General features: G+C 35.3%; 2 protein-coding genes across 2 annotated transcripts; both read right to left on the minus strand.

The window, feature by feature from the left end:
- Nucleotides 1–2,238: 2,238 nt before the first annotated feature.
- LOC129303407 (patatin-like protein 2) lies at nucleotides 2,239–5,080 on the minus strand. Its single transcript, XM_054942697.1, has 7 exons — nucleotides 4,788–5,080; nucleotides 4,488–4,669; nucleotides 4,179–4,368; nucleotides 3,602–3,760; nucleotides 3,143–3,445; nucleotides 2,848–3,023; nucleotides 2,239–2,533 (listed from the first exon to the last, which is right to left on the minus strand). The coding sequence occupies exons 1-7, from the start codon at nucleotides 4,926–4,928 to the stop codon at nucleotides 2,425–2,427; spliced, it is 1,260 nt and encodes a 419-aa protein (XP_054798672.1). The 5' UTR covers nucleotides 4,929–5,080; the 3' UTR covers nucleotides 2,239–2,424.
- A 3,198-nt stretch (nucleotides 5,081–8,278) lies between these two features.
- Nucleotides 8,279–10,777, minus strand: LOC129303773 (patatin-like protein 2). The gene is made up of 6 exons (XM_054943292.1): nucleotides 10,490–10,777; nucleotides 9,993–10,171; nucleotides 9,513–9,861; nucleotides 9,083–9,385; nucleotides 8,769–8,944; nucleotides 8,279–8,639 (listed from the first exon to the last, which is right to left on the minus strand). The coding sequence occupies exons 1-6, from the start codon at nucleotides 10,628–10,630 to the stop codon at nucleotides 8,546–8,548; spliced, it is 1,242 nt and encodes a 413-aa protein (XP_054799267.1). The 5' UTR covers nucleotides 10,631–10,777; the 3' UTR covers nucleotides 8,279–8,545.
- Between the last annotated feature and the right edge of the window lie 2,754 nt (nucleotides 10,778–13,531).

Consider the following 13,531-nt stretch of genomic DNA (forward strand, 5'->3'; position numbering starts at 1 on the left):
CTTTAGATACTTATAGAGTGAGAGGTTATTGAAATTAATCACAAATATGTTATGTTTTAAACTTTAAACCCTCAATATTTGAATGATGGATGGAAATATTAAGACATGCCTTAATATTTTATTCTAACTTTGAATTTCTCAGATTTTCATAGTCCAACTCTCAACATTTTCATGGGAGATAATAAAGGAGCAAATGGGCAACAAATGGAGGGGCTTTTATAAGGACAAAAATGTCTTTTTAGTTTAAATTTTATAGACAAACAAGTTCCAAATGACTTGAAAAAAATTATCACATCTTACAAGACCTCATTGTCATTCACATATTTTGAAGGTATTTTTTGTCATTCTTCCTTAATCATTCAATGTAGGTTTCAAAAACATCAAAGATATGTGAAGTAAACTTGAAAGAGGAATGCTCTCGCCTTTTAGGAGCCCCTCAGTCCTTGCCGAGGTGCAAAGCTTTGCTCTGCTAATAGTTTTTACCCTTTCTTTTTCATGATGAGATCATCGCTTCTCTCTTCTCAGCTCTCACTGGGTAAGAGGGTATGGGTGTCTTTGTTCTATGGGTTGGTGTGCACGTGGATTAGCATGTGTGAGTTGGGGAGATCAAAATAGGATTGCGGTGTTTGGAGAGGAAGGATAATCTACAGTATGTTGGTGGTGCCTTAGAATGGTTTCAATGCATTGATTTAGAGGTTAGGAATCTTCGATGGGTACCTCTAGATCTGTCAGCATCATAGTTTTATTTGCTGCTTGGGTGCTTTGAATCAAAGGTGGAATCGGCTCTCATGGATGAGTCAGCTTATTAGGGACCGTGGCAATGTTGATGCAGTTGGAACTCTCATGGCACTATCCTTCCATACCCCTTTTCTCTTTGGATTTGAATGGTCTGATTTGGTATGTTCTTATGAGATCCATTGATGATTGTTGGTTGAGTTTTCTCCTTGGTTCTGAATTAGTGTTAGTGGAATCTATAAATGATTCTGTTTTCTTGCCTGGGAGTTTTAACGTGCTATATCATATATTGGCCTTCTACCTTAGTCTCTTTGAGTTCATTATGTGGATTATTATTGGAGATAAGAAATGGATTCTACTAGGAGTTTGGTTTTCTACTTCAGTAGTCATTGGGGGTGTGGAGTCTCTTTATCTTCTCTTAATGCATAACTTCCATTTCGGGATGTTTCTTTACTAGTGCTTATTGGTGTTAATTTGATTTTCTTCTCCTTGAATGGGATAGCAGAGCCGCTGTGGATTTTTTCTTTAATCTTGGTGAGCCTTTAAGCAATCTTTGCTTTCAAGGGATCTTTAGAAGACTCTACTAGGCTGCAGACTAGATTGTTGGTGCTTCGGCTGTAGAGATGTGATCTTTAAATTGGGCTTTTACGCTCCCATTCTCCGGCTTGTTTTCTTTCCAAGATCAAGATATTGCTCTTCATTTTTCTCTTGTTTTGTTCCTTAGATTGTGTTTGGTTTGAGAGGAAGGCAGGGAAGAGAGGAGAGGGATTTTAATGGAGGGAGGGGAAGGAGAGGGTTTTAATAAACATTTGTTTGGTTTAGGAGGGGAGAGGAATCAAAAATAAGTTAACAATTTTATTTTTATCAAATTTAACTCATTTTTATTTTTTGCTTTGAAAAAAACTGTTATATTAGAATTTATTAAGTTTTTATTTTAAGAATGTGAATTTATATTAATAAAAACAATTTGAAGAAAAAATTATATTTTATTAGTGAATCTAATGAAAAATATTAAAATTTTATACATTAAAAAATTATATATTAATTTTTGTAAGGTGATAAAATTTATTTTATGATAAGAGAGAGAGGGAGAAATAATACATAACTTTTTAATATCAAAAGTAATTCAAGATTTTTAAAATAAATATTTAAATTTATTTTAATTATTTTCTCTCTCTTCTCCCTTCCAAAGAATCCCAAGGGTTACAAGCAAGGGGTTCTCCTCCCTTTTCTGTATTAATCACTAACCAAATAAACAAAATGAAGCAACTCTCCTCCTTTTTTAAAAAAAAAAAACTTTCAATCAAACACACCCTTAACATATATCTTTTTCATTTTGAATTAGTGTTTTGTTAGTTGTTGATATTTACTTTGGCCAAAAAAAAACTTAGGTTTCGATGGTATAGGAAGTACATTCCGTCCACAGATCATATTGGTATTTGCTTTTATGCATCTATAAAGATTGATAGATTAATTTTTGTAAAACAAAAAAATATAGAAGCATAAAAAATCATCCCGACAGCATTTATTCCGGGCATGGATTTGATTAAATTAAACTTCCAATCAAAGAAAAGTCGTTGCATGAGAAGATGGGATACTAATAATTAAAGAGAAAAGTAAGGACATGAAATTCCATAAGTTTACTGATGAAGCTGAACCATAAATTGATTAGAATTTGAATCGAAACTGCTAGACGGACACATCCAATTTGACGACGGCGCCGCTTCTCAAGGCCTTGTTGGTGTGTGGAGATCTCATATCTCGGAGTCTTCTCTCATGGGAAAGTAAATTCGCAAACCTGAGGAATTAATTAAAACCAGAAATTAGTGAACTGCGAGTTAGAATACAATATATTTAATATAATAAGGGAGAATAACAAATCAAGTTAGGTCCTAAGTGTAAAATTTCATGAATTTATAATTTATACTTTAAATTCTAATAAAAAAATAATTTTTTTATTCTTTAATTATATTAAAATTTAAAAAATAAATTGTTAATTCATCAGAGCGTAATTATAAAATTAAGAGATTAAATTATATATTTTTTAAAATTTAATATTTAAAACCTAATTTAAATTAAAGCCATTGATTGACCCGTCGGCATTCTCCTTACCTAACGAGAGCTTCCTCATTGGTCCCACCGTTTTCTGCTGGCTCAAACTGCCCAGTCTCCAGGTTCACCCTAGAGACAGGTTTCTTCAACAGCCTTTCCCCAATCTGTTCCAGCTTCCGCAAGTTCTCTGCCGTAGCAATGTCGACAGAAGAATCTGTGCCCGTCAGTGTATCATCCTGCGCGCATATATATGTGGTTGTGTTCAGCAAATTTAACTCGTCCGATTTTATAGTATTAATTCATTCTTGTTAATCATGCTATATATATTTCTCTCTAAAATTATAATTTAAATGACCTGTATTCGGAGATAATGATCTTCGCATTGAAGTGCTTGAGTGACAGTAGCTACATGGAAATCAACCATATCCGCGCTTGATTGAGTGAACACGTCCACTAAAGGCGTAGAGCCCCCGTGGGATAGCCAATCCAGTAGGCCCCACTTGGCTGCTACTTGTGCAGTGAATTTTTGCTCATTCTTGGGCGTGCCCGTCCCTAGTGAGATTATTAGGAAGCGCCTAATTTCCAGGGGCTTCAACGCGTAGAAGTCCGGATTCTCGTCCATTATCTGTTTCGTTATCTGGTTCATAGCCACTAGAGTCTGGACCCGAGAGAAAAATACAATATAGTATAATTGCGCAATAATTAGTGATGCTTCCAGTATAAGAAATAATAAATAATCCACGCACACTCGTGTACTAGTAAAATTTGAATTGAATAAGCATCAGTTTGTTGGATATTGAGTTATGTGTTGTACCGGATTATTTGCAGCCACGCCACCGTCAATGAGGTTGAATTCACGTTCTTTGCCAGCGCCTTGGTTCTTGAAGTGGTGGGCAGGAAGATAAGTAGGCGCCGCCGATGTGCTGATGCATATGTCTGCGAGTCTTGCGTTCAGGCAAGGATTCCTCTTAATCTGTATCAATTTGAAATCTGTTTAGCTCTTGATAATTATTTTTATTTGATTAATCTTCTTCTCAAGTAAATAGCAGACTTTTTCCTCTGATTTTTGGAGATTTCGAAAAGGATTTCCAGCTAACAGTGAAGGCCGTCAATCCTAGGTGTACGTTGATCAAATAATTAAAGTATATCCCGTCAAAAGTTACAGATGAACGGGGATGCACGGCTAGCACAGAGGTCAGAGCTAAACGAACACACACAAGTACTTATTTCTTAGTCATCAATTTCTTCGGAAAGTTTTCAAGTACCAAAGTCGAGGTCGTTGTAGCTAACAGTAGACAGGACCGATGAAATTATTAAATTATTACCCCTGTACGTAAGTCGAAGGCAAAAATAAAGTCTTTCACAGAAATCTGAGGCTGAGGTAGACAGACCTGATAAGAAGAAAAAATGGTTGGCTGCAAGGTCTTGATGTCGAAGGTGGGAATGACAACGTTGGTAAGCGTCTGTTGCAGACGAGTTTCTCCCAGCTTCTCTCCGACGATCCAGTGAAGATATCTTCCGTCGTATTTGGGTCCTCCCAACGATCTGATTACTTTTGCTACCACCGTCGCGCACACCCCCCTTTTCAAATGAACTCGAATTTCAATGAATTTCTCAAATATTATCAATTATAATTAAGCGCGCGCAGATACTTTAAACAGAAGCATATATATCAATATGTAGTGCTTTTACTATTATACCCGCGCTGAGGGAAAATTTTTGGGCAGTGGTCCAGATAAAAGGGTTTGATATCTTTAGCAGCAAAAGCGGGGCGATTGTTTTTATCCGGAGCAGCTAGCATGGCCGTCACAAGACCGCCCGTGTTTGTTCCTGCGATCACATCGAAATAGTCTGCAAGTCTTGCATCCTCCCCGTCCAGCTCCTGCAAGTAAAGACCCAGCTTAATTATATATATGTGAGAGGTGATACATGCTAGTCATAATGCTTCTCGAGAGCTATACGTAATTACTCAAAGAGCGGCGGTGGACACACACACACACCTGGAGTTTAGATTCGAGGAAAGCAAGAATAGTGGCGGGGATTATACCCCTAATGCCACCGCCGTCGATGCTCAGAATGGTTACCAAGTTCCCATAAGTCGGGGGTTGGATTTGTTCAACGGATGACTTTGCTCTTTCCATTGATAGGAGACAGACAATTCAGTGCAGGACTCCCAGCTCTAAGAATGGCAGCTAGTACTAATAGGGAAACTTCAATGGAGGTATTAGAAATGATAACGACGAAGACGAAGTCAGCGGCGGGCTGCATAATATTCCTACTTCACTTAACTTTCATCCTTCCATCCATCCACCATATGGGCCCGGATTTTTATGTGTGACTGTGTGGTGTGATGCTTTACAGTTATTTTATCTTTTATATTGTAAATTTGGTCTTGGAAGACCAATTTTTATACATACATATATATAATTCACGTTACTCGCAGCTGTGCAGTCAGTACCGTGACTAACACAACAGTAAAAAAATAAATAAATAAATAAACATCAATCAATTTTTTTTCGGCTAAACATTAATCAAGTTTATTTCTTCTGGAATTTGCATTAAAACTGCCCTTATGAGCCATATGTGGAATATGATATAAATCCGGTAATGATAAGTTGATCAAAATTTAAAATTAATTTGATTAATTTTTGATTGAATCACAAAAGAAGAAGTAATATCTGCAATAATGGTGATCATTTCAATCAATTTATTTCCTCTAAAATGAAGCAAATTATTACTGATTAGATTTCCTTTTTTGGAAATGGCCTTTCTTCACTTTAAATAGAGATAGGTAGTTGCAGGTAGAGTACACTTCAGAATAAGCAGTTCTTTAGTTTGTTTTTTTTTTCCTCCCTCTCTTTCCCTCTTTGATGCATCGGCTGTGCATCATAGTCTAAATTTGTGTGAGTAGTCAGATATATTTTGCTATGTTCAAATTTAGTAAGACTTTAACTCGATTACTTTTATTGAATTGTTATTTATTGAATAATCGTTCAATTTCTGTCTTTTAATCTCATTGAAATCTTCCCCTAACTTCCTTCCCATTTGCTTGAACCAGTTATTGGGGTTTCATTATGTAAATTCTGGTCCTGGGTTGCCAGTTTCACGCGCTCTCGTTGCTCTGCAACTTACGCTCCTGGTTGCCATAGTAATAGACCCCAGAATTGCCAACTGGGCTTGCAAGTTGTTCATGACTTGCTGTGTCTCCCAAAAAGGCAAAAGCAGCCAAATATTACCGTCTCTGTTTCTTGCTTCTGGGGACGCTGATTTTTCCTTGAGTTGATACAGGTGAAGTTGCCTGCCACCTAATTAGAATTGAATAATAATTTTATTTCTTGCCCTTGAGGGTCACTGATTTTCCGACTCTGTTATTATAAATAGCCCCAGTAAAATTTGTCAACCTCGCAATAATTACCTAAAAAAGGATCCCTTTTCTTTGACCTAAAAAGGGGTCCCTTTTCATTCACGATTTTCCTTTTCGTGTACAGATATGATTTGTACGAACTATATCTAAATAAACAGGACGTAGATTTTAATTTCCGGATAAACCCATAAATTAAAGTATATACATTCGTGACTTGATCGAATTCATTCGCGGGCAAACACCCTCGCGTGTGGGTGGGTGTATGCACATATTTTTACATTTTCTCTTAGTTACTATTAATTAGCATCAATACTTGCTCAAACTTAATCTTCTAGTTCCTATTTACAAAAAAAAGAGAGCATATTTATTTGGAAAAATTACTCTGAAGTCCCGTGAAAGTATTTAAAATGTCCTAAAAATTTCATGAAATCACCAAATAAATGTCAAGTCCCCCAAAAGCTAAGGGTAAAAAAGTTTTAAAAGACAATGACAAATTTGCAATTTGTGAGTCTTGAATCATCTTAGGATAGATAGTTAGTGGAAACAAAAACCATCCATCTAAACCTCCTAACAAATTATCAATCATACATTCAATAACAACATTGGTAATAGTACTTTTTAACATTATCTACATTAGCAAAAAAATTTAGACAACTTACACATGTTGCTTTTTCATTGGGCAATCCATTGATGTTTGTATGGTGTCATTCTCATTTACAACTACATACACATGTTCACTTTGTTCTAAATGTTACTCTCCATCATCATCAACTAGATCTTCAAGTGTGCTTGTATCAATACTAATTGTGAATTTTAATTAGATTATATTTCTTTCATTCCCTATAAATATAATTGATGCTATCATTCTTATAAACTCTTTATATGTTATCCTTTCTTTTGTTTTTCTTATTCTTACACTTCCACCCACATTTTGCATACAACTCATTGGTTATCATTTTGAAAATGTCTTCCCATATGGAAAAAAACGTAATGTATGTTTTTTAGAACAACTTGTCATCTTACATATTAACTTGCACCATATTTAGTGCATTAACAAATATACATAGCATAATGACAATATAAACATCCATTGTTAACAACACGTAGCATTATTTCATAACAAAGATTTTTCAATAGATCAAGCTTACACTAGATGCTTGGGAATCATTTATAAAATGTCCCCCTATATGACAAAACATAACATGATACTTGTTTTTCAGAAGAAATTGCATTCTTACATGTTAACCTGAACAATACCGTGTATTAACTACTACCCATGACATATTGACAATACAAACATACACTATTGACAACATATAGTGTTATTCATATCATAGATTTTTTAACATATCAATATCACACCGGATTATTCCATACATATTACTATATTAGCTATGCAAACCATATGAACACCCATCGCACGTATACCCATAAAGCATTATTCTATCCTTAAATAATATTGGAATCATTATCACATAAGAAATTATTTTCCCATTTAGCAATCCCTGTATTATTTTCTTTCGATGAAATCCTACAGTTATGGATGAAACACACTCAATTCACTTAGATGAAGACAAGGGCAATAATCATAGATATGAGGAAGTGAAAATTACCCTACTTTGATCAACAATCATGGATATTTGACAATATCATTGATCATTGATTACGTGAGACACGTGCACGAAATTTTCTTTTAATTCCAAAGGGTAAATTAGTAATTGCATCTTTAAACTTATGTATCCTTAAGTTTTTGGAGACCTGACAACTATTTGATGATTTCATGGGGCTTTGGCGTATTTTGAATGATTCTATAGAACCTTAGAGTGATTTTCCTTATTTATTTTGGCTTTATTTATAAAATATCTCAATAATTATTGTGATTATCTTTGCTCATTTGCTTTTATTAAATATCAAGAATGTTATTAAATATTGAAATATTTTACTTTTAAAATACGTATATTTAATAAAAATAAAGTTAAAAACTTGTTAAGTGACTTATATAAATAGAACTGGAAAAAATAATTAAATCTCTTCAAAATCTTCTTAAGTGACAGAATCCATTTGAAGGGAATGCATTCTGGTAATTCGAATGCTCGGACATAAATTAGACCCCAAAGTTGACAAAACCATTATTAAAAGCCAGATATTATACACTGATATAAGCTATACTTTCATGACAAAAATTAAAATACTTTGACATAGACATCAATTTAGGGCTTTATTGAAGAACATGATTAGTTGAGTATTAACGTTACAGCACGAAAGAAAAATATTATACCTTCTTCAACAGAACAGTGGACAGGGAAATCAAATAAATATATAACGAATCAAATTGACTAATTCTATTACAGAACAACGAGAAATAATCAAATAATCTGGCGGTGACTGTGGACACTATATAGACAATCTGTTAGTCCTTGCTGCCTTGACCGTATGTGGAGATGTCATTTCCCGCAATCTTCTTTCTTGGGAAAGTATCTTGGCAAATCTGCGGATGATATACATGGAAACAATTAATAGAGACTTTCAATTATTTAATCTAAGCATATTTAATTGCTTGATTCCAGCAAATAGATTCTAAAGGTATTGATTAATTGTCTTAAGATATATATCATACTTTTTAAGGGCATCCTCATTGGTCCCGCCATTTTCGACGGGTTCACAGAGACCCGTCTCTAAATTGACTCTTGAGACTGGTTTCTTCAACAGCTCTCCACCAATTTGGCCCAGTTTCTCCAGATTATCTGCTGTAGAAATATCCACCGAAGAAACCGTACCCATCAACGTATCGTCCTGCATTTGGCCCCCACCAGTGAGGAATCATTAAATTTTCGTATTGAAGTATATATAGATTTTAAACTTTATTCACACATTAATTAATGCATGGATAGGCAATATTTAGAAAGGGGGAATATATATATATATACCTACCTGTATCCGAAGGTAGTGATCCTGTGAATTAAGGGCTTGGGTGACGGTGGCTAAATGGAAGTCGACGAGATCAGCACTGGATTGGGTAAACACGTCGATCAAAGGAGTAGAACCGCCGTGGGTTAACCAATCCAGCACTCCCCATCTGGCAGCCATTTTTGCGTTGAATTTTTGCTCATTCTTTGCTGTGCCTGTGCCTATCGAGATTATGAGGAAGCGACCATAATCCATGGGCCTGATGGAGAAGAAGTCAGGATTTTCAACGATGACCTGCTGCGTTACTTGGTTCAAGGCGACTAAAGTCTGCATCATTACAGAATCAAAAGTTAATTAGGCGGGCTCATCCGATATAAATGTATATAATTAAAAATACTAGTTTGCTGGGAGGCAAATTTCACGTTGTTTGCGAATATTAACTTATACAACGTACAGGATTATTTGCAGCGACACCGCCATCAATAAGATTGAATTCACGGACGTTGCCTTCGGGATCTTGGTTCTTGAAGTGGTAGCCTGGAAGATAGGTTGGTGCAGCAGAGGTGCTAATGCATATGTCAGATAGTCTAGCATCCAAACAAGGGGACTTCTTGATCTGATAGGACGAGAATATGGCTGGCTGCATCGCCTTTATGTCAAAGGTGGGGATGACAATGTTGGTAAGTGTCTCGTGCAACCTAGTTTCTCCCAACTTCTGTCTCACCACCTGGTGAAGGTATTCGCCATCGTACTTGGGACCAGCCATTGATCTGAACAATTTTCCAATCGGTCCAAATGAGAATCTGGAAATTCATTCGTAAGTATAGGTTAGAAATCAGAACCAGATCATTTAGGTTTCAGTTTATCATTGATTAAAACAGAAAAGAGAAATCATAGTTTCTAGATAGATAGATAGATAGATAGCAACAGATACTTTTGCGGGAATATCTTTGGACAATGCTCCAGGTAAAAGGGCTTGATATCTTTGGCAGCAAAAAGTGGTCTCTTCTGTTCATCCGGAGCAGTGAGCATGGCGGTCACGAGACCCCCCGTGCTGGTTCCTGCAATCACGTCAAAGTAGTCTGCAAGCCTTGCTTCTTCACCATCCAGTTCCTGCATGCCCGTCCAAATTATTGTTAAAATAATTATTTTATACATCAACAAATAATTTTTTTATACATCAACTTTAAATTCATTTGTCATGTAATATATATAGTTTAGAAATTAATATATTTTCTACAAAGCAAGTATATAGGGAGACACGTGAAATTAAATTTATATCACAAATGTCAAATACAATAATTATTGTATTCCGAACTAGTACTACATGATACTCCTTATATATTAAAGAGCGCATGCAGGAGACACCACAGCAAACGGGGAGCGTTCCAAGTGCATCTATGTATGCGAATATATATTTTAGATTTATACCTGGAGTTGAGATTCGAGGAATTCGAGAATGGTAGCGGGAATGATGCCCCTGATACCACCCCCATCGATGCTGAGAATGGTGATTAGGTTTCCATAGGTTGGGGGTTGAATTTGAAGAAGGGATGACTTTGTTCTCTCCATTTAATGGATCTCTAGGTGCGTGTTTATGTTTCAAAGGAATGCTAAAGAAAATGTTGAAGCTAGCAGATATATAGTAATTAAGGAAGCTATATATAAACTTTCGGGCAAAGCAAGCATCAGAGAAAGGAATCGTATGTGCTAAATTATAAAGGCAAGATTCAGATTTTGGTGGTCCGATAATTTGCTCTGCTGAACGTCCATTTATAGTGGGATATGCGATGTTGGAATCGAGAGTAGCATGCAAAGTTGAAATTTAAGAAGAGGAATGTTCACGGAAATACCAGTGGAGGTGGTGAGAATCGGAATAGTAAAAGCAAGGAAAGAGTCCAAATTGTTGCTCAGTCTACGAGACTCCCATCCACATCCAGGCCCGGCGCGTTGATTATTCTCTGCCCAATTTTTTTTTTTAAATACTCCAACTCATTTCCCGTTTCCCGGGGAACCCCGAACTACTATCAACAGTGGCTTCAGGTACGAGACCATGATACTGTGATCAAGGGTTGCGATCGCCCAGTCTTGTCTTCCCTGTAGACCAGACCGGGTTCTAGTTGACCGCGAGCATTAATTATGGGTTATGGACCTCGTCCCAAGATACTCCCCACGCGCTGTGGTAGCGTTGACAAGTCTTCTGTAAACACTTAATGGTTTGTTCGTTAACATGACGTTTCACGGTTCTTACTTGCCCAATTCCTGTTACTAGTCTAACGTCCTATAGCATGTTACTGCCTATTTTCTTTTGTTGGATACGCCATGGGAATGGAGACACGCTGATGTGGGCTTTCAGCGAGTTCCCCAGTCGAGTACCACTTGTCATCATCGTTTTGCCTCAGATATTCGCGATAACTTGTTCTTTTATTTTTTTGAAAAAATAAATTTAAAGCAACCTGTTTATGCAAAAATTTATGAGTTATGAACTGTGTGGTTCATATTAAACTCAATGCACTCTAGTTAACATTTCAAACACGTTAATATATTTTTGTATTTTATCATATATCTTTTTTCTTGCCAACGCATTTTATTATAAATATAATATAAAATAATATCACGTGCTTGTAATTTATTAATACATTAAATTGCTGTTAGTTGGACATCCTCAGGGAAGTCATAAATTGTTACTGTATTAAATGTTAGTGGGTGGTTTCATTAAAAAAAGGCCAGTGGGTGCTGGCGCTCTCAACAAGTTAGCATTTATATATCCATATCTAGCTACCGGATGAAAGAGTGAAAATGCTACCATAGATCACTAATTCGTTGTGTTCTCATGAATGACGTTAATACATTTTAAACAAATGCTTATACATTTATTCGAAGCAATATTCTTTTTAAATAATTATATAGCTCGATATTTGAAATATTTTAAAATATAAGTAATAACATATAACAATACTAATGATACTTTTATAAAATATAAAAAATAATTTTAATAAATACACACATTTTAATTTTTAAAATTTAAAATGATATATAAATATTTAAATACCATTTTCCCTAAAAATTCTAGCTTTTTCTTTTTTTGGGGTAAGATGGAGCTCCATTGCCATAGGGCTATTGCTGGTTAAATTCGGGAAAAAAAAAAAGTGTGTCCCGTTACGATCATTCTAGAGATGTCACTTGTCAGTTTTCACAGCTCGTTTTGGGTCAAAATGGTCAGTTTCTACGGTTGCGCCACGCCACTGTTTGTTTTGTTATTTTTAACCCTAATATTGCTAGATGAACCCGGACAATAAAATGATTTGAAAAAAAAAAAGATTAAGATTCTACAAGTGAATTAAAATTAAATGAGAAATTACTTGAAGGATAAAGTTTGTTGATATTGCATAAATAATGTTTCCTGACGGTCCTTTTTAGCAATTTCCTCGTCATTAAAACGATTGCATATGTATTGGTCGGTTAAAAACAAAATTTCCAATACGTTTTCAATCTTCTGCCAGTGTTATCCAAAATGGAGGAATAACAAGGTTTAATTTACAGGCACTCCCATGCATATAAATATATGAGCGTGTAGTTGTTTCTTCTTATTTTTCCCGAAATAATTCAATCACATATCTCTCTCTTTGCTGCATCAATAGGTAATGCAATATACCAATGTTATACTAGAATGATCATATTAATTCTGTCGGGATTTGTTACAGAAATAGACCGTGCCCCCGGCTCTGGTGGAGACGGTGCAACAAGTTTCATGGCATGCATATATGTTTCCCAGGCTGCACGCTTCCTTAGTTATCAATAACATGCAGGTAGCTAGTTGGGTCATCACTTTGTATTAACTTGTCAAATACTATTTAAGCATACGATGACATATATAAATAAACCGGCCTATCGCATACGCGAGACAAAGCAGGCAAGAAACAAAGGTAGGATTAATTAACGTATACACAAGTCCCACTAACTCCTTTCAAAAATTTTATAAATTCAAAAAAAAATTGTAAGGTAATGTTGAAAGCACTGCAGAGATCTACAGCTTTCAACGTAATTTACAAAGTGTATGATATGATATGATGATTGTTTCCAGTTTGAGTGATGAGATGCACTTTTTGATCATCCATATGTGATACATGCCCCACTTAAAAGAAATGGGCGTGGAACCTATAACAGAAAAAAAAATGTGGGACTTGTAGTATGAAATTATGGCGTAGGGTGAGAATTAGTAAAAATGATAGATGTGAGATTTGCAGTGAAATTATAAATTTTATATTTTAATAGATCACGCAAAACTGAATAAAAAGTGGTAATGGATGCAAGATTTTGACGAAAAATAATAGGAACTGGACATGCAATGAAATTATAAATTTAATTTATATGAAGAGTTAAAAAGTGGGTATCTAACTAAATGAACTTTTTCAAGATTTTAATTTTTAATTTACTTGGGAATAACACATCTTGGAAGGATAATTTTTTTAT

The sequence above is a fragment of the Prosopis cineraria genome, unplaced genomic scaffold, assembly GCF_029017545.1.
Source record: "Prosopis cineraria cultivar Desert tree isolate PC_DT_omini unplaced genomic scaffold, ASM2901754v1 PC2, whole genome shotgun sequence".
NCBI classification, from domain to species: Eukaryota; Viridiplantae; Streptophyta; class Magnoliopsida; order Fabales; family Fabaceae; genus Prosopis; species Prosopis cineraria.